Below are 27,333 nucleotides of genomic sequence, written 5' to 3' on the forward strand. Positions count from 1 at the left end.
AATGGGCCTGTAGTCATTTATCCTGTGATATGGGATTTCTTGGGGACCGGGATGATAGTGGAGCTCTTAAACCAGGACGGAACTTCAGACGGCTATAGTGATCTGTTGAAGATCAGTGTGAAAATGGGGGCCAGCTGGTCAGCACAGACTTTAAGACAGGAAGGTGACACGCCATCCGGGACCGGTGCCTTCCTAGTCTGTCTCTGGAAGAGCTGGTGCACGTCCTCAACACAGATCCTGGGTGCAGGTGGGGGTTCAGTGGGGAGCGAGGCGTGACTTGCAGGGAGTGCAGATGGTTGTGTATTATGGCTGGAGAGGTGAGGGGTGTGAAAGTTTGCTTATTAAACCTGCAGTAAAATCCATTTAGATCATCAGCCAGTTGATGGTTCTCTGCAGTGTGGGGGGAATTGTCTGGTCTCCTGTAGTTGGTAATGTCTTTCAAACCACTCCAGACTGATGATGGTTCGATGGCAGAAAACCTGTTTTTCAATTTTTCAGAGTAGCACCTTTTTGACTCTCTGGTCTCCTTTGTGAGTGAGAGTGTATTTCTGGCTTTACAGAACGTTTTTCCTGCAACAGAAATAGTTACACTACAAGACCTCCTTTGGATAACGTGATTAATGACTCAGGGAAAATCTAAATAAATATTAGCGAGAGACAGTGAGATATATTATAACCCCGTATAATCAATTTGCCATTTCGAAGCAGTTGATTCAGTGAACAATATTCCATGAAACATATACCAACAGAAAATCTTGCCCAACACATGCCTGTTTTTCCATGTTGCTACAACAACATCAGTTCACTCCTCTAGCCATAAATATTAGATGTGTAGGGTAAAGGCATGTCATTCATGGCATCTTCAAATAACAAATTGACGCTAAAAATGGTCACGGTTCATTCAGATCGCCAAGATTATTTCTGCTGATACACCTCATGTTTACATTCCAGATCCAAGATAAGTGGAGAACAGATACTGAAAGAGACTGGACAACATTCATTCAGGATCAGGTATTCCAGCAAAATGCATGTGTTTGGTTGCACTCAGAAACTACAACTAATATGAGTGAGTATGCACAACTGATCAGCTCTTTCACAGGGAGAGACAGGGGTGAGCCGAGTGTCCTCTACATCAGTGTGTTCATCTACACCATGTCTCTGGTCCTAGCTTCATCAGAAGTTTCCACTCCCACAGGGGTTCAATAGCTCGAGTTTGCCTATGATATAGCTCAGGTTAAGCCTTGCCTTGTTTTTTGTTTTTTGTTGTTTTTTTTGTTGTTGTTTTTTTGCTGCTTATTAAGTTTCCAAGTGTGGTGCCTATTGAATTGTTTGTTCTTGGAGTTTTTGTAGTTCCATTTGTGTCTGTGTGCTTAACAGAAGCTTTACAACCTTTTCTAAATCAGACCTGAATTGAAGATGGAATACAGTGCATCCAGAAAGTATTCACACCCCTTCACTTTCCCCACATTTTGTTATATTACAGCCTTATTCCAAAATGGATTAAATTCCTTTTTTTCTCATCAATCTACATACAATACCCCATAATCACAAAGTGAAAAAGGTTTTGTAGAAATTTTTGCAAATTTATTAAAAATATAAAACTGAAATATTGCATGTACATAAGTATTCACACCCTTTACTCAGTACTTGGTTGAGGCACCCTTGGCAGCGATTACAGCCTCAAGTCTTCTTGGGTATGAAGCTACAAGCTAGGCACACCTATATTTGGGGTATTTCTCCCATTCTTCTCTGCAGATCCTCTCTAGCTCTGTAAGGTTAGATGGGGAGTGTCGCTGCACAGCGATTTTCAGGTCTTTCCAGAGATGTTCAATGGGGTTGAAGTCTGGGCTCTGGCTGGGCCACTCAAGCACATTCACAGACTTGTCCCGAAGCCACTCCTTCATTGTCTTGGCTGTGTGCTTAGGGTCGTTGTCGTGTTGAAAGGTAAACCTTCGCCCCAGTCTGAGGTCCTGAGCGCTCTGAAGCAGGTTTTCATCAAGGATCTCTCTGTACTTTGCTCCATTCATCTTTCCCTCGATCCTGACTAGTCTCCCAGTTCCTGCCGCTGAAGAACATCCCCGCAGCATGATGCTGCCACCACCATGCTTCATTGTAGGGATGGTATTAGCAAGGTGATGAGAGGTGCCTGGTTTCCTCCAGACGTGACGTTTGGCATTCAAGCCAAAGAGTTCAATCTTGGTTTCATTAGACCAGAGAATCTTGTTTCTCATGGTCTGAGAGTCCTTTAGGTGCTTTCTGGCAAACTCCAAGCGGGCTGTCATGTGCCTTTTACTGAGCAGAGGCTTCCGTCTGGCCACTCTACCATAAAGGCCTGATTGGTGGAGTGCTGCAGAGATGGTTGTCCTTCTGGAAGGTTCTCCCATCTCCACAGAGGAACGCTGGAGCTCTGTCAGAGTGACCATCAGGTTCTTGGTCACCTCCCTGACCAAGGCCCTTCTCCCCCGATTGCTCAGTTTGGCTGGGCGGCCAGCTCTAGGAAGAGTCCTGGTGGATCCAAACTTCTTCCATTTACAAATGATGGAGACCACTGTGCTCTTCAGGACCTTCAACGCTGTAGAAATTTTTCTGTACCCTTCCCCAGATCTGTGCCTCGATACAATCCTGTCTCGGAGGTGCACAGACAATTCCTTTGACTTCATGGCTTGGTTTCTGCTCTGACATGCACTGCCAACAGTGGGACCTTATATAGACAGGTGTGTGGCTTTCCAAATCATGTCCAATCAATTGAATTTACTACGGGTGGACTCCAATCAAGATGTAAAAACATCTCAGGGATGATCAGTGGAAACAGGATGAACCTGAGCTCAATTTTGAGTGTCAGAGCAAAGGGTGTGAATACTTATGTACACGCAATATTTCAGTTTTTTATTTTTAATAAATTTGCAAAAATTTCTACAAAACCTTTTTCACTTTGTCATTATGGGGTATTGTGTGTAGATTGATGAGAACATAAAATAATTTAATCCATTTTGGAATAAGGCTGTAACATAACAAAATGTGGGAAAAGTGAAGGGGTGTGAATACTTTCCGGATGCACTGTATATGCAAAGTGCGGCGGTAACAGCAGTCTGTGAGTACTACATTGATGTAATAATCCTTTAAGCTGCACACAGCCGATGCTGTTCTCTCTCCACCATGTCTGCCGTGAAAGCAACAGCAGCACCTGCCATAGAGAGGACATTGTTTTTCTTTTCTTTTTTTTTTTTTTTTTAATCTAACATCCCTATAAGCCTCTTACTGGCTTCATAACTGAAGTTGTGTCCTGTACCTTGGGCGCATGGCAACACATTATTACCAGTACAGGGAGGAAAGGGAAGAGAGAGGGGGTGCAAGGTGTCAAAAAAAGAAAAAAAAAATCAAGGTATAAATCAGCATGCCTTGAAGAAGCAGATGAGGATGATGACATCTGGTAAGGAAATGTTGAAATGGAGATATTGGTTAAAAAATAAAACATCGGCCATTTGAACTGCAACATTTAAAACAAGTGCTGGCTTGATTTAAGGACTGTGAGCAATTTAAGGGTTTGACAAAATGGCAACCATTTTAACACGTGATTTCTTCTGATACTACAGCTCTTGAATCATGCATGCAACCCTGTATAGCTTGAAGACAGCTTTTTAGACTTACATCCTTAACATGCAGCCTTGTGCATTCACAGCACCGTAGAGCAGAATAAACAACTTCCATGTAGAGCTGTGCTTACTAGAGATATGCTGTATATTTATCTGCAGTCTCTCATCTGTTTAGTTATCATATTGGATTTAGAGGAAATGGCTAAACTTCTGACTCAGATCCAAACATCTGCAGCCCAGATTCAGAACTCTGTAGCCTGACCCAAATATGGGGATTAGATGACAGCCCGCTCAAATGTGGGAGGGAGAGAGACAGAGACAGAGACAGAGACAGAGGGACAGAGGGGCAGACAGAGAAAAAGAAAAAGAAAGAAAAAAGAAAAAAGAAAGAAAAAGAAACTAGTTGTTGGGGGCAGCACCCTTTCAGTTGCTAAATTATTTCTGAATGCGTGATGTTAATATCTTTGTTAGATTGTGGGTACATGTCAGTGACATAAGAAATTGTTTTAATAAGGAAAGGACAACACTTACCTTACCAGTCATGAGGAAAAAACACTCTTTACACCCCGATCTTTGATGACTAAATACACAATTCCTATCCGATATATCAATTCTTTCCTTTTTAATGTTTTGCCATGCCATATTACTTTCTGACAAATAAACTACAAATGGTTGATTTACCCTACATGACTTGAGATCTCATAGAACATTTTTAAGTTTTTTAGAACAATTAGCCATGATGTAGTCAAAAATTATAATTCTGATTATTCTGCGAGATACCGTGATGACAGTTAATGGTGATTATTTTTTTAGTTTTGAACTCCATTATTTGTGGAATAAAATAAATTGGCCATTTTTTTGGCATTACACACAGTATCAACAACATAGCCTTTTGAAAATGAGGTTGGCAATACTTCAAGATTACAAATTGTGAAACTAAAATGGCAACACTGTTATATTTCACACATTGCACAGATAGCTCCGATCTTAGCACAGGAAAAGGACAACTGGAAACTCAATAAATGGCAAACTGACTAGTGTACATGCATGACAGCCCTTCAGACAATAGGCTGCAACCATCTGTCTTCACTGTATTTCACATTTTAGGCATTTAGAGGACGCCCTCATATAAATGGATTTGAAATCAACATTCAAATGAGCTTCATATCCCAAAATGTCAACAATACAGGGAAACACAGAGCCACACCATCCTGACCAAACAATGGTTAGAACATTCTGGTGAACCCAGAATTACCATAATTGTTAAAAGATGGTAAAAAAAGAAAAAAAGAAAAAAAAATCCAAAAGTTAGAGGGTTTTTTTTCTCAAGCTCTATATTCTGTGGTTGATTAGTGGTTAGCACTAGTGCCTCACAGCAAGAGGGTCCTGGGTTGTATCCCAACTCTTCTGTGTGGAATTTGTTTGATTTAGCCTGCTCGCAGCCATTTTCTCCAGGCTTTCTCCCAAGGTTCTCAGACATGCACGGTAGGTACATTTAATGTAACTACCTATTTTTTTTGTTGTGTGAATATAAAGCCCTCTGAGACTGCAACTGTGATTTGGGGCTACACAAATAAACTGGATTTGACTTGCATTGGAGAATCTGAAATGCCCATATGTGTGAATGATTGTATATATGTGTGGACCCTGTGGTGGACTGGCAACCTGTCCAGGGTTTCTCCCTGCCTTCTATCCAAAGCCTGCTGTGAAAGGCTCCTGCTGCAACCCTGAATTGGATTAACATGGAATAGAGAATGAATGAACGAACAAATGAACGAACGGACGAAAGAACGAATGAAATGCCTCTGACCCGAATTTATAGCAGGAGGGTAACCTTGTTTGGCACACCAATTAACCACTACACTAACTTAAACTGCACTGCAATGCCAGGGGGAATCATCACTGCTGTGGTGCACTTATGCACCCAGTACACAGGACACACAGTAATGAGGGTGGGACCACCTGCAACACAACATTCGTCCCAAGACTATCAGTCTCATTCAAGAAGACTATGGTTTTGTGTTGCTTGCTAACACACAAAGCCTTTCCCAGCACTGAGGATAAGCCATCCCCCAGACAAACTAAACCTCTCCAGCAGAGGTCCATCTTACAGCCTTACTTTCACTGCATTTAGCCACTGCTCTCAAACAATGTTATTTATGAGGCCTGTGGTTAAATAATTAAGCGTCTTTTCCTGGATAACCAATATTACAAGAAACCAATGTTGAGAAGGTCAAATGTCAAAGACAGCTTTCTGAAAATAGATTGAATAGATGGAAAAAACATTCCCGTGTTCATGGCATGATCGTTAGTGATGCCAAAGGATGAAGAAGTAAGGGTGAAGGAGATAAGATAACCTAACTTGAAGACAGAAGCAGATTAATATGAGGAGACATAGATTGAGGGGGTTGCTATTAACACTGAGCATTTCTATTGGAAACTAAGAAAACAGTATATCCTGGTGCTAACTGGAAGCTATGGAAATGTTCTGATAGACTGCACAGAAGTCTTTATGGCTAACTCCGCTATGCAGGTAGGAATCCTTTTTCCTATCGGTTGCACGTAAACTTTCCCTTGATTCAACATGTGACATTTACTCATTTAGTTAAGCCTACTTTTAAATGTTGTGTGTAACTTAAAGTAGATTCTGATTTCTTTTTCTATTTAAAGGTAGAACGAGTAGGATTTTCCTAAAAAAATCAATGTATAGACTCATACAAAAATAAACCCTCTCAATCATCCCTTATGACCCAAAAAATGTGTGTGTGGCGGTCTGTATCTGCAGAGACCTTGTCTTCTGCCTGTGTTTTCTTATTTTTCTTATTTTGTTGTATATGGGACATTTCTGGGCGCTAACCTTTGAACAGCAGGACCCTATAAAACCTAGAGCCCAATACGGGGATTGCTGGTCTGAATCCCTGTGTTACCTCTGGCTTGGTTGGACATCCCTACAGACACAATTGGCCGTGTCTGCGGATGGGAAGCTGGATGTGAGTATGTGTCCTGGTCGCTGCACTAGCGACTCCTCTGGTTGGTTGGGGTGCCTGTTTATGGGGGAGGGGGAACTGGGGGGAAATAGCATGATCCTCCCACGCGCTACGTCCCCCTGACAAAACTCCTCACTGTCAGGTGAAAAGAAGTGGCTGGCGACGCCACATGTATCGGAGGAGGCATGCGATAGTCTGCAGCCCTCCCCGGATCGGTAGAGGGGGTGGGGCAGCAAATGAGATGGGTTGGAAGAGTGGGGTAATTGGCTGGATACAACTGGGGAGATAAAGGGGGGAAAATGTAAAAAAAAAAAACACTAAAGCCCAACCAATGAATCGGCATGCCGATATTATCAGCCTATATAATTGCAGCTAAATCAGTATCGGCATTTATAACGGCCAATAAATGACAATTAAAAAAGAAATGGAGAGCTGGAAGATTGTCGTTGCATAGTTTGCAGCTCCACTGTTGGCAACACACGTGTTTGGAAGCCACAAATCATAACAATCAGCTGACCCGAACAGAGTCAAGCAGAGTAGACCATGGTGAAATTGATTTTAAATTGGGTATTCGACAGACATTCACTCGCCCTGTGGTTAAGAGCGAGCGCTCGGAGGTGAGCTAACTGTCCTCCTGCCAACACAGGGTGAAATTGAGCAAGAAGAAGCCACTTTATCCGGAATTAATGTCTGTCGAACATTTAACTTAAAACTGACTTCACTGCGGTGCAGAGTAGCCCACGATCGAGCTCATCTGTGTTCATGGGAAGACAATTGTCACATGAAATACATTACTTAAATAACAATAAATATCATTCATCACTTCTCTACTTAGCCAAAATAAGCCGAACAATAGTCATGTCAGCCATGCCTGGTTTTGCTGCAGTAACATGAAAGCTGGTACCACCAGTCAAACATCAAAATTACATTTAACGTTACGGTAGTTGATTAGCGCAGGCTAAGCTGTTGACAAACTTGATTGTAGGTTTATTTATGAAACAGTGTGGCAGTTCTAGCAAGTAAACAAACAGTCCTATCATTTCTCCCTCATCACTTCTGAAAAGTCTCTGTCAACATCGCTTACAACAGCTCATAACGCTGTCCATTGCTAAATTAGGTTACCCACAAAGCTAGCTAATGCCATATTTATCAGTGCAAGACCGCTAACGTTAATGAGCGGTTAATTATATAGTGTTTAACTTATTCTGCTTACATGAAGCAATGGTAAATATATTTGTGACTCGCATGTCTTTAGTTACAGATAGTGCACTGGAAATTATTAAACCAAAGGGGACATGTGAATAAACGTGAGCTGAACAAGTATCTAACATGCTCCTCTAACCACCTGGCAACCTGCTCCTCTGGCTCCTTGAAAGCCATGAGCCACTGAAGAGTAGAGTGGTCAGTCCTCACAGTGAACGGCAGTCCACAAAGGTAGTACTTGAAGTGCCTGATTGACAGCACCACTGCTAAGAACTCCCTGCGGTTGATGCCGTAGCGCTGCTCAGCCTTGTTGAACACCCATTTGAACGCCACCACTTCCTCCCTCTTAGGCCCCAACTAGAACGCACACCTCCCACAGCCATGCCACTAGTGTCTGTGTCCAAGATGAAGGGCAACGTGCCAAGATGACAGGCAAGGTTCAGAGCATGTTGAAGGCTGCTGAATGCTCCCTGACATTGCTAAGTCCACACAAAGTATTTATCTTTCTGTAGCAGCTGAAACAGGGGTGCAGCAGTGCATGGGAAATCCCATACAAAATTCCTGCAGTAAGAGTCCAGGCCTAAGAAGCTCTTCAGCTGTTTCTGGCTGGTGGGGGTGGACCAGTCTGCGACAGCCTGCACCTTCTCCTCCATGGTGCCAATGCCCCCTCCCCAACTTGTGCTCCAAAAAGGTTACTGCTCTCTGCATAAAGTGGCACTTCTCAGGGTGCAGCTTTAGGCCACCTTTTCTGATCCTTTCCAGCACAAGCTGCAGGGATCCCAGGGCAGCCTCGAAGGAGCTGCCATGCACCAGGATGTCGTCAAGGTAAACCAGGCACTGCTATCGGTGAATACCAGCCAGCACCTTGTCCATCAACCTCGCAAAGGTGGCAGGGACATTACAAAGTCCAAAGCTGAGGACCTTGAACTGCCACAACCCCGACCCGGTACAGAAGGCTGTCTTGGGTCTGGCCTCTGGAACGAGAGGCACCCACTGCGGGGGTCCAATGAGGAGAACCAGCGGGACCCTGAGACCAGCTCCAGGGATCGCTTATTTTAGAGAGGTTTGATGATGAACTCTCACCTCTATGTCAGACTAGAGCGAAATATCCGTTTTGAGATGTGTCCATCTCTCACTTTAACGCCTAATACCGCCCCCCGACACACACACACACACACACACACACAGAAAGGGATCCCATTTATATTATAAACATAATTATCTATTTTTTTCTATTTAATTAATCTAATATAAAAAGAAACACATCAAATGTAAATATGAATTCATACATGGCGTCTGGACACTGCTTGGCATCCTGTGCATCATATTCTTCATACATTTTATAAGTCCTTTATGATTCTGTTTATCCTCTTTCAGTGTTGTATTGTGTAAATTGGGTAACACAACATCCATTGCACGTTGTCCGTCTTGGGAGAGAGATCCCTCCTCTGTTGCTCTCCCTGGGGCTTCTTCCTATTTTTGCTCCCTGTTAAAGGTTTTTTTTTAGGGAGTTGCCCCTTATCCGATTAGAGGGTCTAAGGACAGGATGTTGTGTTGCTATTAAGCCCACTGAGGCAAATTTGTAATTTGTATTTGGGCTATACAAATAAAATTGACTTGACTGTGTCAAAACTAGCCTGATATAACAGATGTTAGCTGATTCCGGCTTTCACATCGGAGCATTAATTAGTTCGACGAGCTGATGTGATGGTGATTACACGTGTCTTCTTTTATTCATGGTTCTCTTAGTCCATGGGCAAAGTTGAGCAAGGGCATCACACATCTCGGGCTTTTGTAAGAAGAAGTCCAGAAGCCATTTCCTGAAACCATTTCTGTGGCTTTAGTTTTCACACAAACCTATCTAGAGCAAGATCGATGCCTATCTCAACAGGCTGCGGATTTCACTGTAGAGAAGAAACAAAACCAGCACGACGACTTGTCTGAATCTACGGGTCCGGTGGATTAACTACTTGCCGTGGACGATGTCCTTCCACGGAGTCCTCAGTGGAAAATTTGACATTAATGCAAACAGACCCGCTACTGAATACGGAGTGACGTCACCCCGACAGTTGTTCTGCAGTCATTTCTATGAATTCTCCTTGTGATCGAATGAAATAAGACCCCACAGATCCTCAAATATGCCCCTGTAGTTCATAGTAGTTCATCATACTAACTTGATAATAGCACAAATAACTATGTAGAAGTTACAGCGGCTTTACGACCATGGAAGAGGTCCGTCTCCAAACGGGACGCTACGCACCTGGGCAGCCCCCCCCCCCCCCTTGAAAGCTCCCTGCAGGTAACAGTCGTGCTAACAGCGAGAAAGAAAGATTGGGATCACACATATAATTTTACCTTTCCGTTCTCCGACACTTAGATCCTGGCACTTCATCTCATGGCAGAGGAGCAGTTTTGGTCCAGACGACAGAAAACGCTAACCTCGACCAGCGGTTCGAGGGGAACTTCCTACTCCAGCGCAGCCTGACCGCGATCGACGACTCAAAGGGCAGTGACACCGTTTTGGCTGATAAAAGTGATGATTTCTATTTCGTTTTTCTCATTAACAAAAAAAACAAAAACTAAACCTCACAAACAAACCGCCATGGCTGTGACGCACGCCATCATTTCACTGCAAAAAAGGCTTTTTTTTAAAAGATGGATTCATGCTTCAAATTATCGGAAAATGTCGCAAAGTTTGGCAATTTCCACCGACCCACACGTAATTTCAGATAGAATACTCATCCAAGGACTGTTTCACGGACTGAAACCTGAACATAAGCATGAGGAATAAAGGTGGGGGACGTCCGGGGAGGAAGCCGGTTAACGAGCGGGTTTGCCCAACTTTTTTTCTCTCTCTCTCTCTCTCTCTCTCTCTCTTTTATTCTATATAAAAACATTCAAAATACAACATACATATACCAAACCAATAGGAAAATAAAACATTACAAAACCCATCGAACTCTACAGAATCGAAGAGGACAAGAATCAAAGATTACAACACAGGTAGACAAAACAGAAAATAGTGAGGCGTGGTCTCGGGCCATGCTCTTCAGCCCTCTAGTGGCAGATCACTGGCAGCACAGTTAATAAAAATTGGCTCCTGTGCTGCAAGCGTGTTTAAGTGGTTCGTTTCTGGTTTGGACATGTGTGGAGAGATGCTGGGTATATTGGAAGAAGGATGCTGAATATGGAGTTGCCAGAGCAGAGGCAAAGAGGAAGGCCAAAGAGGAGGTTTACGGATCTGGTGAGAGGACATACAGGTGGCTGGTGTGACAGGGGACAAGGAAGAGATGGAAACGGATGATCCGCTGTGGCGACCCCTAACGGGAACAGCTGAAAGTAGTAGTAGTAGTGGTAGTAGTAGTAGTAGTTTCTACAGAATGCATACATATTGTCCAGAAAACCATTTGCTAGAAATAACTGGAAGGTTCCTTTAAAAAAAACGCATTTCACCACTGGAAAACAAAATTCAGCTCTTGCAAAATGATGTTGGTTAAGTCTGTGCACAAAATGGTGGCAGTATAAACAACAGTCCTGTACATTTTGTTTAACAAAAAAAACAAAAACTTTATTACAGATTGAATTTTATAGATATGAATTTTATAGATATGGATGTAGAAGAAGCAGTTTTCCTGCAAACATTAGTGAATCAGATAGCATTTGTTCTGTCTGCCTATATTCGTCTCATCAGGACTTAAATTCTAAATGAAATTAACCTTATCCAGACTTCCATATAAAAAATAAAGGTGGTTCAGGTTTAAGCACCACTTTAAAGACCTCAGAATGGATGCCCATAAAGACTGCAATGCAAACACACACAGGCAATCCCCCAGGTGTTTCATGGTGGTAATTTGTGTTTGTGTGACTGCTGCCTCCTGTGCTTATGTCTACAGGGGCAGAATGTGTTTCTCTTTCACATGAAACCATATTAGTTACATTACAAAATGTTCGCCACACACAGAAAAGTCTTAAGACTGATCCTCAGCCCAAGTACCTTCAACACATCACCTAAACCCAAGGTAGCAAGACTGTTTAATTGGACTTTGACTAAGTGAAGGCTGCTCTCATCATAGACAGTGTACAGGTTGTCATAATATATCTAGCATTTCATCTGTAAAATTTCTGGGTTTTTATTTTCGCCCAATAACTGCCACACTGTATGTGAAGACTTGTCTGTGAGCACATAGCAAAGGGTGTGGCTCCCAGGCCAATTATGAATCACTGAGGAATGCAAAGTTCTACTCACATGTTGAAAAAGTATTGGGGAAATGATCAACAAGATTTTTTTTAATATTGTCAATAGATATTGTAATTCGCTACAATATTTTCATTCAATTGCCTTTAAAATTCAACATTGTCTTGTTTGCTGGGAAGTTATTGTGCATGCTTGTCAGGCATCGACCGAGGATTGGAATTCCAAAATGTAATTTGGCAAAGTTTTTATAATATTAAATAACTGAAAAAAACGAGTTTTTAAACCACAAGCTATTCCCCACAGAAGGAAGTGACTGTTTTTTTTTTATTTGTCAAACTGACTTTTTTGAGTTGTAATTTCAACAACTGAACTGTTTTGCAGCAGCTGAAGCAGTGCTCTAACATCTAGATGCTGCTCAGAGAGTGAAGTCTGGTCTTGGTACCTACAGGTTTGGAAGTAATGAAATAACAGGAAGCAAAAATCAAGAGTAAATGTAGAGAACAACATTGATAGGAAATGTAAATGAATATGTGTAAACTAAGCTTATCTTCTTGTTAATATGACACCAGAGGTGACAAGTGCAATAAACTCTCGAACGTTTGAAGGTCATAAACTTCAGTGCCGTCACAGGATTTTCTCCAGTTTCTGCCAGTGTCCTGACAGTTGTGGGGTCATGTGACTTACTGGCTGTTGTTAAACACTGTTTAAGGTGTAATGTCCCCTGACCGTGAGATTCAAGACTGAATCAACATGGCTCAGAAGATGTTTCCTAGAATAAGGTTTAACGCTGTGTGTCAAAATAAGTCACCCCGATACTCTACTTTTCATATCTTCAAATGCTGAGAAACATGAGCACCTCTAGAACCCTTAGTGAAGAGTTGTGTTGGGGTATCAAGAACATTAATTTTTGTCTCCAGTTAACATTTAACACTTTTGTGGTGGGGGTCATTTTAAATATACAGCACCTTGCAAAAGTATCAACCCCCTTGACAGGCATCACTAATTTCTGGATTATAAAAGATACTCACACATCTGTTCCTGAACAATATTATTTTTGTTAACCCATAAGCTGTAACAGCATGTTCCCAAAGCCAAAATAAGTTATGTTTCGCTGACTTTTTATTAATAAATTAAAAACTAAAATATAGTGCTTGCATAAGTATTCAACCCCTTGTGCTCTGAAAGCTCCAAGTTTACACAAATGACAAATTATCCCTAAAACAAACTCATGTTAACACAATTGGACATAATTAGTGTGCAACTGTAAGATATTAAAGTAACGGTCTTGTTTATGGGTATAACAAGCACTCTGTGTAAAGTTCATTAGCCAGGCGTGAACTCCATCAGGAAATGCTGACAAAGGAGCATAATACTTAGGAGACAAAGTGATTAAAATTCAGAAGGCAGGAAACAGATACAAAACAATATCCAAGTGTTTGGATGTCCCACAAAACACTGTTGGATCCATTGTCAGAAAGTGGAAGCTGTATCACACCATGCAGACGCTTTGTAGGACAGGCTGTCCCTCGAAGCTAAGTTTCCGAGCAAGACGTGGGCTGGTGAGGAAAGCCACAGATGATCCTGCAATCAATTTGAAGGAGCTCCAGAGGTCTGTGGCTGAAACTGGAGTAAATGTATATGAGTCCACCATATCACGGGCTCTCCATACATCTGGCCTGTATGAGACGGTGGCAAGAAAGAAGCCATTGCTCAAAACTATGCATATAAAGGCACGCTTGGAGTTTGTTACTAAGCATAAGAGAGACCCAGTTAGGATGTGGGTAAAGGTTTTGTGGTCGGATGAGACGAAAGTTGAGTTTTTGGCTAAAACTCAAAGCATTGTGTGGCGCAAACCTAACACTGCTCATGTGCTAAAAAAACATCCTCCCTACAGGGAAGTATGGCGGCAGCAGCATAATACTATGGGGTTGCTTTTCATCTGCAGGCACTGGGAACCTTGTTCAAATTGAGGGAAGAATAGATGGAGCTAAATACAGGGAAATATTGAAAGAAAACCTGTTGCAGTCTGCCATAAAACTGAAGCTTGGGAGAAGGTTCACCTTCCAGCAGGACAATGATCCTAAGCACAAGGCTAAAGCAACAATAGCATGGCTCAGCAACAAAAAGGAGAATGTTTTGGAGTGGCCAAGTCAAAGTCACGTCCTCAACCACATTGAAGTCAGTGGCACAAACTGAAAATCAGTTGAGGCACCATCCCACCAACCTGCGAGACCTGTACAAATTCTGCCAAGAATGGGCAAAAATTACTCCTGAAGAATGTGTAAAGCTTGTACCCAAGAGAATCATGGCTGTTATTGCAGCAAAAGGTACTCTACAAAGTATTGATATGTGGGGGTTGAATACACTATATGTTAGTTTTTAACTTATTTACAAAAAGTCAGCGAAACATAACTTACTTTGGCTTCGGGAACATGCTGTTGGAGCTTCGTTCACAAAAATAATATTGTTCATGAACAGATTTATCTTTTATAATCCAGAAATTACTGATGACTGTCAACGAGGTTGAATACCTTTGGCAAGGCAATGCATACTTGCGTTTTTCTCCCCAATAAAATATCATTTTGTTTTTTTTGCTTTCTTGTGGCACTGAAATTTGTAATTAAGTTATTAATCAGGAGAGAAAAAAGGTACAAGCCCATAACAATCAATTTGAAAGGAATCTTCTGAATACCTTTCCTGGCATGCTTCAGATGCACAACACCAATGTTTAATGCCAGGTTTACCAAACAGTGATACAAAAAAGTTTATTTTGTCATTAAGTGAAAAATCAAACAGAAAACGTGAACCAGATTTGTGTGCCAAATCTAGCACTGGTTTTTATGCAGGCTGTTAAAGATCTATGAATGATTCTATCGTATCTGTACAATCATCTATACAATCTGGTAACAAAATAATTAAATAACTGAATGCCTAAATGTCTTTTTGGCCATTGTGACCATCAGATAACAGTGATAAAGAGGTGTGAAAGACAGCATAAACCTGCAGCTATAAAACTGGCTCACAAGTTAAGGCTGATTAGCCCGGTTACAACAAAACATATTCATTTAATTCAAACAAGGTAAATGACTTATCAGTCACATTTGGCGTACCAGCACTTTGTGTATTTCAATAGCGCATAATGACTTAATGGTTCATGTCGTGGTAGGAAACCAAGCCAAACCTGATTATTATGGCAAAATCTTCAAATGGTAAGAGATGTCCTCTGCATAGTCCCATCACAACTCCTGTTTGAGTTTACTGGCCCTGTTACCCTCCAAGTCTGCTTGGTTGTTGTCCACTGTCGTCTTCTTTTTCTTCCCCTTCTTAGCATTGACCTCATTCTGCTCTTTAGACTTGCTGTTGTCTGTATTGGCCGCCTTCCCTGGAAACACCTGTCCCTCCACAGTGACATCCATGCAGCGGTCTTGGGAGATGAGGAAGTCTTTGACCTCCCAGGCCATGCTGCCATCACGCAGCATGAAGATGACCCTGTTGGAGCCCACCACAAATCTAGGGTAGGAGCAGGGAGAGGAAGTGAAATCAACGAGTTAATATTATTTCTTGGTTACACTCTGTGTATACGCAATACACCGTTGCAATACATAGACCTAGAGAAGGAGATGGTGCCTTTGCCATTAGGACCCCTACACTCTGAATAGCCTACCCGGAGAGCTCAGGGTGGCTTAATTGATATCATCTTTTAAATAACTCTGAAAAACCCATTATAATTTTCTTTTTGGTAAAGTACTAATTCATCTTTCAAATTACATCTTCATATCATTTATCTGATTGCCTTTACAGTATATCACCTTCCATCCATCCATTATCTGAACCGCTTATCCTGCTTTCAGGGTCATGGAGATACTGGAGCCTATCCCAGCAGTCATTGGGCGGTAGGCAAGAGAGACATCCTGGACAGGCTGCCAGACCATCACACAGGGCCCACACACACACACATATTCATACCTAGGGGCAATTTAGTATGGCCGATTCACCTGAACTACATGTCTTTGGGCTGTGGGAGGAAACCGGAGCACCCGGAGGAAACCCACGCAGACACAGGGAGAACATGCAAACTCCACAGAGGACGACCTGGGATGACCCCCCCCCCCCCAAGGTTGGATGACCCTGCGGCTCAAACTCAGGACCTTCTTGCTATGAGGCGACTGCACTAACCACTGCGCCACTGTGCCACCTGTATCACCTTCCATTCCTTCTCATTCATGCTCCCATTAGTTACCTTTTATTGTAAATGAATATTACACTGTTCTTTTGCTTTAACCTGTGAGGCACTTTGCAAAACCTGTTTTGACAATTCAGGGCTCCGGAGCACGACCATTTAGTCGCATTTTGCACCTAGTTTTGGTGTCAGTGCAAGTAAATTTTAAACCTGGGCACACTGGTGCAACTTGCAATATAACTGTGTTTTTTTAATAATGTGAAAACCAGTAAGAGGAGAACATGTGTGTGAATGAGTGGGCTTGGTGTATGTGTGTGTGTACACGTGTGTAAGAGAGAGGAGTTACCGTAAGACTCTCGTGACACGACCAAAACAAGGCAGCATTGTGTGTGTGTGTGGGGGGATTGCACGTGGGATGTCAGTCGCCGCTCAGTAGGACTTGCTCTTGCTGTGAAACGAACTACTGATTTGTTTTTTTTTTAAAAGAAAAGACCCTCCTTCAGACCCACCTCCTGTTCCACCGACCCAAACTGATGACAGTTGAGACGAGGGAGCAGCAGGTCATGTGAAAAAGGCAAAGACGTATTCCTTCCAACAGGAATGGCTTGTGCAATATCCATGGCTGCGATTTAGCAATGAAAAAGGCACCATGTACTACATGTACATGGTGCCTTTTCTCTTTTCTCAGTGTAGGCCAACCCCTCGACCGGCACCGCTATGTTCAAGCATGACACCATCTTTATGCACAACAGCCTGAAGCACAAACTGTGCAGGGACAGGTGCGTGGCTGGAAGTTCAGCGTCTCGGCAAACGGCATTTGAAAGGCAGGCATCTGCAAATCGTTCTGCACAAGAGACCGAAATGGAAATAAATTCAATACAGCGTACTACATCGCCGAAGAAGAGCTATCATTCACAAAATTCAAGGGCCACATAGACTTATTAAAAAAGAACAAAGTTAGAGTTAACCCCACATACAGCAACAACACAGCATGTGCCCAGTTTATTGGAGTGGTTCTTGTGCTGTAACGACAGTAATGTTACTGACCACATACCTTATGTTTACATTTACAAATGTATTAGTTGGTGCCTATGTTTACAAAAAGCACTTTAAAGTTTACATTTTATTTAACTTGTTTTTTTTGCTCTCAAGCACTACCACACTTTGTGACATTTAAAATAAAACAGCATATTGTTATTTCTGTAAGTGGTCTTATTTATTACCAAAGCATTTATCAGTAATACAGTTAAGACAGAAACAATATCAATGTGTTGTGTTGCGTGTCGATTTAAGTGGTGCTCCTAAATTTTGTGCTGATGCTCCTAAAAATTTCAGTAAGGAGCACCAATGCTCCCAGGGGAAAAAGTTAGTCTGGAGCCCTGCAATTGCTACACAAATAAAGTCATTGCCGATTTTAAAATTGGAGACTGCATGTTTTGCTCATCACTTTCAGACAAACAGAGCAACACACACCTAATACATAGCTATTTGCAGTGTAACATGTCTGGAGAATATTAGGGTTCAGAGCATTGCTTATTGTTCTGATACGAAATGTCACCTTCTGGTTGCTGATACTCAAATCAAATCAGTAACATTTTGATTAACTCATAAATACAGACAGACAGGTGACAAATTAAAGGAAAAACCTGAATGCTTGGCCCCTATAGTGAGGGGGTCTGGGGGCTCTGTTATGCTGTGGGGGATATTTTCCCATTAGAGGGAAGGGTTGCTGCAAATAAATAAAGTTATTCTGAGTGACTGCCTTTAACCTATGATTAAACATTTCTATTCTGATGGGAGTTGTCTCTTCCAGGATGACAATGCTCCAATTCCACAGGGCATGAGGGGGTCACCGAATGGTTTGATGAGTATGAAAATTATGTAAATCATATACTATGGCCTTCAGAGTAACAAGATCTCGACCTAATTGAACACCTATAGGAGATTTTGGTCCGACACGTTAGACAGCACTCTCCACCATCGTCATCAAAACACCAAATGAGGGAATATCTTTTTGAAGAATGGTGTGCCACCCCTCCAGTAGAGTTCAGAGACTTGTAGAATCTATGACAAGGAGCATTGAAGCTGTTCTGGTGCCTCATGGTGCCCCAACATCTTACTAAGACACTTAATGTTGGTTTTTCTTTTAATGTGTCACCTAACTTTGTGTGTGTGTATACTGTCAATGGTGTTGTTATAAGTGCTCAACTAATGAGGAGCGGAATATCAGTACAGATACAGGACAAAAGTTTGAATTAAAACTTTTTCATATATATATATATATATATATATATATATATATAGGTAATTCAAGTCTCATATCTTCTGGACCTCTTATGCTAGGCTAGTTTATACCTTTGAATGTCAAAGTTGGCATTGAAGAGACTGCCCTGCCACAGGCTGGTTATCTCCTCTGTCTCCTTCTCAGTGGGGTCTCCCGACACTGTAGCAAAAACCATTAGAGTTCTTCCCTTTTTTGACATCTTCAGCAGCTCCTCGGGTTTGGAGGGATCCACTTTGGAAAAGTCAATCGGAGGTGGAGACCTCTTGTGCTCTGGGAGGTCTCCTTCTTCAATGTCGTCATCTTTCTGTGACACAAATGACAAAACATGGTCTAAAATGACTGATTAATTACTCAGGTAGTTTCCTAATAACTGGATAATATCACTAATAGCTGAATGGCCAAATATCTAACTTTCAATTCTAGACGCAACAGCAAACGGTCAAATTTTCGTATAAACACAGTTGAATCGGGATTTTACTTTGGTTGAAGATCGTGAAGAATGAGGATCTATGTTGCCAAATACGTTGATGTTAACACCGTTAACCGGTTAGTAAGTTTGCCGTTAGCAAATGCTAGCTAAGAGCTGAACTAGCTCTGACGACAGCCGGCTGATTGGAAAAAAAACCGCTGGCCCACCTCCCACTCTTCCAGAAGTCGTGCCATATCTGCATCATTATAGTCCCGGATATCTTTCTTTTTCTTGGGTTTAGTTTTATCGTCAGCCGTTATAATGCATAACGAGTAAGTCAAGAGCAAGAGCACGACACATCTCCACCTAAAGGCAAACGCCATGTTTCCAGGTGGTCACAGAGGATTGGCGGAGACTTTGACTCGTCACGGGAGATGAGGGGGCGTTTCCGCTGGAAACAGCTTCCTACTTTTCAAAAGGACCGCTCTCTCTCTCTCTCTCTCTCTCTCTCTCTCTCTCTCTCTCTCTCTCTCTCTCTCTCTCTCTCTCTCTCTCTCTCTCTCTCTCTCTCTCTCTCTCTCTCTCTCTCTCTCTCTCTCTCTCTCTCTCTCTCTCTCTCTCTCTCTCTCTCTCTCTCTCTCACACACACACATACACACACACATTTAAAAGGGCTTTATTGGCACGGGAAAAACCTTTAAATTGCCAAAACAAGTATAAAATAAATTTAAAAAATGTACATACAATCGAAAAAAATGTGTAAACAGAATGTGTCACATTGTAACATTGTAGTCAATTATATAAAGAAACTACTGCTGCTGCTGCTACTACTACTACTACTACTACTACTACTACTACTACTACTACTACTTACTACTACACTTTCGGCTGCTCCCATTAGGAGTCGCCACAGCGGATCATCCGCATGCTTCTTGTCCTCTGCATCTTCGCCTGATGCCAGGATTGGCCAGATTAGCCAGTACTCGTTTTCTCCGTTGGTTAGGGCGGGGTTAGGGTTAAGGTTAGCTAATCAGAGGCAGAGTAGGGGCGGGTCTTCCTAGAATCCTAGCGCCTGGATGCTACGCGGGGCGTGTCTTGCCCAGAAGAGCCGTGGGATTTATAATAACGCTCCTCGGATACACCAGCCATCAGCATGGCCTCTCTCACCACATTCATAAACCTCCTCTCTGGCCTTCCTCTTCCCCCCCCCCCTGGCAGCTCCATATTCAGCATCCTTCTCCCAATATACCCAGCATCTCTCCGCCACACATGTCCAAGCCATCTCAATTTTACCTCTCTTGCTTTGTCTCCAAACCGACCAACCTGAGCTGTCCCTCTAACATACTCGTTCCTAATCCTGTCCTTCTATGTCACTCCCAATGAAAATCTTCTGCCACCTCCAGCTCCTGTCTTTTCGTCAGTGCCGCTGTCTCCAAACCATATAGTAGCTGGTCTCACAACCATCTTGTAAACCTTCCCACTGCGCCACCGTGTGTGTGTGTGTGTGTGTGTGTGTGTGTGTGTGTGTGTGTGTGTGTGTGTGTGTGTGTGTGTGTGTGTGTGTGTGTGTGTCGCCATATATAGCGTTTTTTCCCCCGAAACCATCAATGGTGTTGAGTGCTCGACTAATGAAGAGCGGAATATCAACACAACACGGATACAGGAAAAAAGATCTCAATGCATAGCAGTACAGGAAACAGGCCTGTACTGCAATGCATTGAAATCTTTTTTCCTGTATCTGTGTTGAGATATATAAACACCATTGACGGTTTCGGAAACAAACAGCTATATAATGGTGTTTTATATATATATAGCGTTTTTTGTTGATAAAAGTTTCAACAAATGAGGCACAGAATATCAATATAGATGTAGGGGGAAAAACTTGTAATACATAGCAGTACAAGCTTGTTTCGTGACTGGCAGCTGATGAGTGTAGTATTGGTGAAAATAACTGTAGTTAAATTCCAAGGTGTTGGTTCAATTCTGGATGGTGCAGTGGTTAGCGCAGTCATCTCACAGCAATAAGGTCCTGGGTTCAAGCCCCAGGATAGTCTAATTAAAAACAAATCAAACGATTTTTCATGTAAATAACTTGTTTAACATTAACTTATAAGTATAACAATGAAATTATTTACTTGGGACACTGCCTCTGTGGTGTTTACAGTGTGGGTTATCTCATATTTCCTACACATGTTAAACATATTCAGCCAGCTTCCTCAACATGACTGAGAGGACGTGATGACTAACACCTATCAAAATAAAGATCTTGTCAAAATAAAAGTCCACCCATCATTATGCCTTAAAGGCAACACACTCGTTGCCCGGCCTCTGTGAGGTCACCACAGAGGCCTGTGAACTAAGTGGGTTTATGAACATCAGTCTTCATTCAGAAGTAAGACGACTTCTGAAATTGGTCTGAGGAACTTCCTTGAATGTCCTTGATCCGAGGTCTTTAATTCCACCTTTCTCACTCTTCCATCTTCTCCAGGGAAGGTTTTTGTGATTATGGCCATTGGCCAGTTGTTGCGGGCAGCTTGATCATCTTTGTGAAGGACAATGTCTCCTTCTTGCAGGTTTGGGAAACTTGGTCCATTTCTTCCAGCCTTGCGAGGTAGACAAGTACTCTCAACTCCAACAGTTCCAGAATTTGTTGGCCAGAGCCTGTACTTGTCTCCATTGTTTGGTGAGGAGGTCTTTGTCTGCAAAGTCTCCTGTTTAGTCATCGTTGGAGTGATGCAAAGCGTTTGACTGCTTGTTCTCGGTTGTTAAGCAAGCGTCATCTCGGCTGTCTGAATGGGAGTGGGGCTACCCAACTATGTGACACATTCCTGTAGACTTCTTCATCCATCAGATTCAAGAAGATCTCATTTTCAACTGAAGATGCCAGCTTGTTGTTATATTATGTGTGATTAAATATGGTTTGTCCCAACAACTCTTGTATAGCCTTACTGGACTCTGAGATCCTGTCTTGCACCTCCTTGCCATGATGAATCTTTTCTTTGATATGTAAAAAGCTTGTGCAGGGTTGGAGGAGAGAGGGACGGCCATAGTCCAGCACAGTTGTCTTAAAGGTGTTGACTGTCGGCTTGTGTGTGTTCCCCAAACAAACTTCTCCAACTAGCACTCAGCCTAGGTCTAGGTGTTGGGTGAAGGGGGCATCGTGAGGGCCGTTGACATGTTCTCATACCTTGTGCACTCTAATTATGTCTCTGCCTAGCTACAGGAGAATCTCAGCAGCAGGGTCAAGCTCTGGGATGTGCTCTGCTACCTTGACAAGATGTGGATGATGTAGAGCTGCATTTGGCATTGGGATTTTGGACTGATTGTTGAGTATATCGTTGCACTCAATGAGTGGTGGGAGAGGGATTGTGATCTTTCCATTGAGTGACTCAACCACAAAGTTTTCAGCCTTTCAGCCGGATGTTTCCATTGTGCCAGAACACGTTTTCAGAGAGTAAGAACATGGTTCACATTTGACGTTGAACAGCTCAAAAAAATTGGACCTTACCAGCGACCAGTTACTTTGGTCATCCAGGATGACATAGGCCTTGATAGCTTTGTCCGGTTGACCGTTGCGATATACTTTCACAAGGCAAATATTAGAACAAAACCGGGTGACTTTTCCTGTTCTACAAACTTCAGTGCAGTTTGAGTCGACAATGGCTGTGACGTTGTTGCTTTCTTCTCCCTCCCCGCCATTGTGTGATGCATTTGAGGGAGCTTTGATTTGAGGTGCAGGGTCCGGATACAGAGCAGAGTTGTGATAGGCACTATCACACTCCGTACACTTAACTGCAATAGCACAGTTCTTCGTTAAGTGAGTGGTTGAGCCACAACACTTAAAGAAAGACTGACATGCCCTTTCTGAACACATTTTTTAACATAAGGAGTTTGAATCATACCAGAAAATAGGTGTGGTTTTATGAATTTAAAGCTATTGGCTACTGTCTTCCTGGGTGGGTGGGCCTCGGTACCACTTGTCACTTGTTATTTACAAAAAAATGTCGGCTAGCAAGAGCGAGATCCTCTGCGAGGATTACAGTTTCGAGGAGGAGGATTCAGTGATACAAATAACTGTTAGATAGATAGGTGATAGATATTTAGATAGAGAGAGAGAGAGAGAGAGAGAGAGAGAGAGAGAGAGAGAGAGAGAGAGAGAGAGAGAGAGAGAGAGAGAGAGAGAGAGAGAGAGCAATACATTGTAGCAAGATCGATAATAAAGTCTCAGCAAAATAGCACAAACTCAAGCCAAGTAGCTAGCAGGAGGGGGTGAAAGAACGGCTTCGCCTTGGTTTTATAGTATCTCACTACGGACACACCCTATATGCAAATTGACTGGCGTCTATGTATCCACCGGAACAATTTGTCATTGGACACCATCTACAGTCAATCACAGATCTCTCTTGAGTGGCCACATTCCAACTCGGAACATAGCCTATGAATAGGAATTTTCAGATTTTGATGTCAGTATCACTTTAAAACAGATTCCTCTTTCTTTGAGAAAGGTCTTTCTGTCCTCCCAATTTTTGGCTCTGAAGGCTTTACATAGTTTGAGGGGGTGTGACTTGCCATGTATTGGGCAGTATTTGTTTGGGTTATTGACACTTCACAAGACTGTGCTTGAACCTGTTGAGGAAACATTTGTCTTGTGAACCAAAATAGGGTTCATTGTGCCTTCATACACAGGGTTTTCAGGTAAGCCATTAGCACTTGGAAGAGCAAAACTGGGGTCATTCCTCTTCCGTGCCTCATAGCATATGAATCTGGTGAAGAATTCAAATGGTAGAAATTGTCCTCCGTTTTCTTCTTTTTGCCTCGAACCAGCAGAAATCAATTTTTCTTGAACCACATAGGGTAGTTTCGCTACTATGGGTTCAATCCCGTGTACAGTATCCAGGCAGGACAGGGCTGTGAGGTATCCATCCTCCTTGGCACACTGTACTTCCATTAGCAAGTCTACTAGTTCCCAGGGCTTCATATGGTCTTTCCCTGATACTCTTAGGAAATTGTCAAGCCGGTTGAAAAGAAACTTTTCAATCATTTCTGGTGCTGCATAACATTCCTGGAGACGTTCCCAGGCCTTTATGAGTGCTGTGACTGGATTTGTTACGTGTACTGATGGTAAACATTTGACATGGTCACTGGATTCCCTACCAAGCCATTTAATCAGCAAGTCCAATTCCTCAGTGGGGGTAGGGAATCCAAAAATGTAACCCACTGGTGCTGGAGCCTCTCTACACACCCCGGGACTCTGCATTGTGTTTCTTTGTGTGTAGTGGGGTATTGTGCGGAGGGTAGAAAGCACCGGACACGGGGGTTCTGAATTGTGGTTTAGACCGGGTGGCATTTTATTTGCTCACAACAGCTGCTGGTTCATAACCTTACAAGGCAGTCAAACAAACCAAACTTTAGAAAACATGTTTTTTTTAATACATATATGGTGCAAAATAATAATCTAACACTGAAAATAACAAATTACTGCATATTTAAATTAAATAAGACACTCATAACATATGATCCAGTGTAAAAAATAGATTCAATGACATAAGATAGATAACAAGACAACTGAAAAGTTTCATCATGTACCATTTCCACTGAGTGGGCACTACACTGGTACACTGCAAGCTAGCAAACATTACGGCCAATATTTACACAGAAATCACAAGCGCCCACTTCTCAAAATCACACCAAAATGTAGTTCGACATCTAAATTAACAAACCAGCTGAACAGATGGACTGGACGGGTGTTTTTTTTTATTTATCTATTTAAATATCTTAGGGATATTTACATTTAAAAAAAAAAACAGACCCATATTTAAAAAATTTTTTAAAAAACACCCAAGAGGCCTAACTCTTGAGTGGCGTTAATGTATGATGACTCCCACACACAATAGTTGTCAGGCTTATCATCAAATTGATATAAACTTTAACTCACCATGTCACGCCGAGCTGTACTGTGCTAGGTGTTCAGTTGTGGGTGCACCATGTATTGTATTTAGAAATCACGTCAGGACACAGCGCTGTCGCTCGACACAACCTCTCCGTGGCATTCTTTATTTAGACTGACACAGCATCAAAGGCAGACCCGATCAAACAACCCAGAGCCCGCAGGCATCACCAATCGATCCCAGCACAATAGAACAGCACCAAATCAAATGCAGCACTGTCGATGTGTGCATACATAACATTTCCCCCCCCCCCCCGGCAGGATTTCAAACATGAAAGGTTGACACAAAGTCCTCTAGGTGGCCAGGGCGTAAACGTGTGCGAACAGGTCGCGGGGCGGCCTGAGGCTGGTCAGGCCGAGGTGGGGAGGGAGATGGCAGGGGAAGCTGAGGCCCAGAAATGTCTGGGGCCCGTGTAGGAGCTGCATGAAGCCCCGGGGCGTCTCGCCATGCTGAGGGAATGGCTATGGTTGTGTCACCAGCTGTGTGTGGCGGAGCTGACACCTTCCGTAGACGACTGGCGTGCCACCGAGTGCCATCGCTGAGGAGGTAAGTGGCTGGGCCCAGCTGACGGGTGACTTGGAGAGGAGAGGACCAGTATGAAGCCATTTTATTGTCCCTGTGGGGCCTGCGGACCCTGACCCAGTCTGACACATTGATGTCTGGCACCCTGGTTCGTTTTGACTGGTCAAACCGTTGCTTCATCCGCGTCTGCTGACGAGTGACTGAGGCTCTGACCCCAGAGGGAGGTGCCTGAGGTGTGGAGGGGCGGAGCCTGTCAAGGGGCATGCACAGTTCCCGGCCTAGCATGAGAGAGGCTGGGGAGACGCCTGTGGTCGAGTGCTGTGTGGCCCGATAGTGCAGCAGAGTGTGACGGATGGCCTGCGTGAAAGAGCACCCTTGGGCCATGTGTGCTCTGAGGCCGTTCTTCAGTGACTGGTGAAAACGTTCAACGCCGCCATTGGCCTGGGGGTGGTAGTACGCAGTGCGTATATGACGGATGCCCTTGCTGTCGAGATAAGCAGTGAACTCAGCAGAGACCAGCTGAGGGCCGTTGTCAGTGGTGATGGCCTTTGGGAGGCCCCAGCGAGAGAAAAGAGAGTCCAGGAAGTCGATGATGATCTGTGAGGTCACAGTGCCGGAAGTGGTGAGTTCAGGCCATTTTGAGTGTAGATCGTAGGCGACCACCATGAAGCGTTGGTGGTGGGGAACTCCATGGATCTCACCACAAATGTCCAACTGCAGGTGTTCCCAGGGCTGAGAGGGCCAGGCGAGAGGTTGCAGGGGTGGGGGAGCCTGGTGGCCAGTCTTGCCACTCACAAGGCAGGCAGAACAGTCCTTCACCAGAGCCTCAATATCTCTGTCTATCCCCGGCCACCACACCAGGTCTCGGCAGCGCTGTTTCAGTTTCACAATGCCCAGGTGGCCTTCATGCGCCGTATTCAAAACACGTGCACGGAGAGCAGCTGGGACCACTGTGCAAAACCCACGTGCCACGCAGGTGTCGTTCCAGCAGGAGAGCTCCTGTCTGACTCGGGCGAACGCAGCCAGCTCCTCTGGGACCTTGTGAGGCCAGCCGTTCTGGATGTAGGTGCGGAGCTGGGAGAGGACAGGGTCCTGTTCGGAGGCTGCCCTCAGCTCCTGCAGAGAGACAGTGGCCTGGAGGGGTGTGTGTAGCATTTGGACAATGTCCTTTTCCACACAGTCAGTGTCCGTCTGTGGAGCTGGGGTGGAGACAGAGCGAGAGAGCAGGTCGGCGACAACATTGTCTCTGCCTGGGGTGAACTGCAGGCTGAAGTTGTACTGGCGGAGGCGGTCAGACCAGCGGTGCAGCCTCAGGGGTTTGTGGCCTGTCCCAGATGTGGACAGCAGCGCTGTCAGGGCCTGGTGATCTGTCCTGAGGGTGAAGGAGCGGCCATAGAGGTAGAGGTGTCACCTTTCACAAGCCCAGATACAGGCTAACGCCTCACGCTCACCCACGGAGTACCGCTGCTTGGTCAGGTTGAGGGCACGGGAGGCGAAGGCAATGGGCTTCTCCACACCGTTCTGGGTTTGAGACAGCACGGCCCCTATCGCTGTGGCTGATGCGTCACAGGTCACAAAGGTGGAGCTGGAGATGTCGAAGTGAGCCAACACTGGTGGTGAAGTCAGTTGAGTCTTGAGATCACGCACAGCGTCACTGCATGCCTTTGACCACACCCATGGCTCGTCCTTACGCAGCAGCTGGCGCAGGGGGGCTGTGGTCGCAGAGTACTGGGGAAGAAACCTCAGGTAGTAACTTGTCATACCCAGGAAGGAGGCGACCTGGGCGGCCGAGCTGGGCTCAGGGATGGCCTGAATGGCGTCCACGTTGGATTGTAGTGGAGTTACACCGCTCGCTGACAGCCGGAACCCAACGAAGTCGATGGCTGGTACAGAGAGGACACATTTCTCAGCATTGAGAGTTAGCTTGTGCTTGGACAGGGCTGCGAAGACCATGTTAAGGCGCTTGTCGTGGATTTCACTGGTGGGCCCGTGTACCACTATATCGTCCAGAT

The 27,333-nt window shown here is 43.8% G+C and overlaps 2 protein-coding genes across 2 annotated transcripts in view; both read right to left on the reverse strand.

Annotated features, from left to right (window-relative positions):
- LOC130111958 (multiple C2 and transmembrane domain-containing protein 2-like) overlaps positions 1-10,772 on the reverse strand; it is a 62,410-nt gene extending 51,638 nt beyond the window's left edge. Inside the window, exon 1 of the mRNA XM_056279265.1 lies at positions 10,139-10,772. The gene's annotated coding sequence lies outside the window, so the exon portion shown is untranslated. The remainder of the gene's footprint in view (positions 1-10,138) is intronic.
- Positions 10,773-14,717: 3,945 nt separating this feature from the next.
- On the reverse strand, positions 14,718-19,234 carry mesd (mesoderm development LRP chaperone). The gene is made up of 3 exons (XM_056278977.1): positions 19,079-19,234; positions 18,514-18,746; positions 14,718-15,488 (listed from the first exon to the last, which is right to left on the reverse strand). Exons 1-3 carry the CDS (start codon positions 19,232-19,234, stop codon positions 15,215-15,217), a joined length of 663 nt encoding a protein of 220 aa, XP_056134952.1. The 3' UTR covers positions 14,718-15,214.
- Positions 19,235-27,333: the final 8,099 nt, after the last annotated feature.

Source organism: Lampris incognitus, chromosome 4 (assembly GCF_029633865.1).
Source record: "Lampris incognitus isolate fLamInc1 chromosome 4, fLamInc1.hap2, whole genome shotgun sequence".
Classification (NCBI taxonomy): Eukaryota; Metazoa; Chordata; class Actinopteri; order Lampriformes; family Lampridae; genus Lampris; species Lampris incognitus.

Excerpts from the sequence above, each read along its gene's own strand:
- mesd (XM_056278977.1), bottom strand. The coding sequence starts at position 19,234 with ATGGCGTTTGCCTTTAGGTGGAGATGTGTCGTGCTCTTGCTCTTGACT. Across the intron at positions 18,747-19,078 it reads GACTTCTGGAAGAGTGGGAG|AAAGATGACGACATTGAAGA; the intron begins GTGGGCCAGCGG and ends TTTGTGTCACAG. Across the intron at positions 15,489-18,513 it reads GCCAACTTTGACATTCAAAG|ATTTGTGGTGGGCTCCAACA; the intron begins GTATAAACTAGC and ends CTCCTACCCTAG.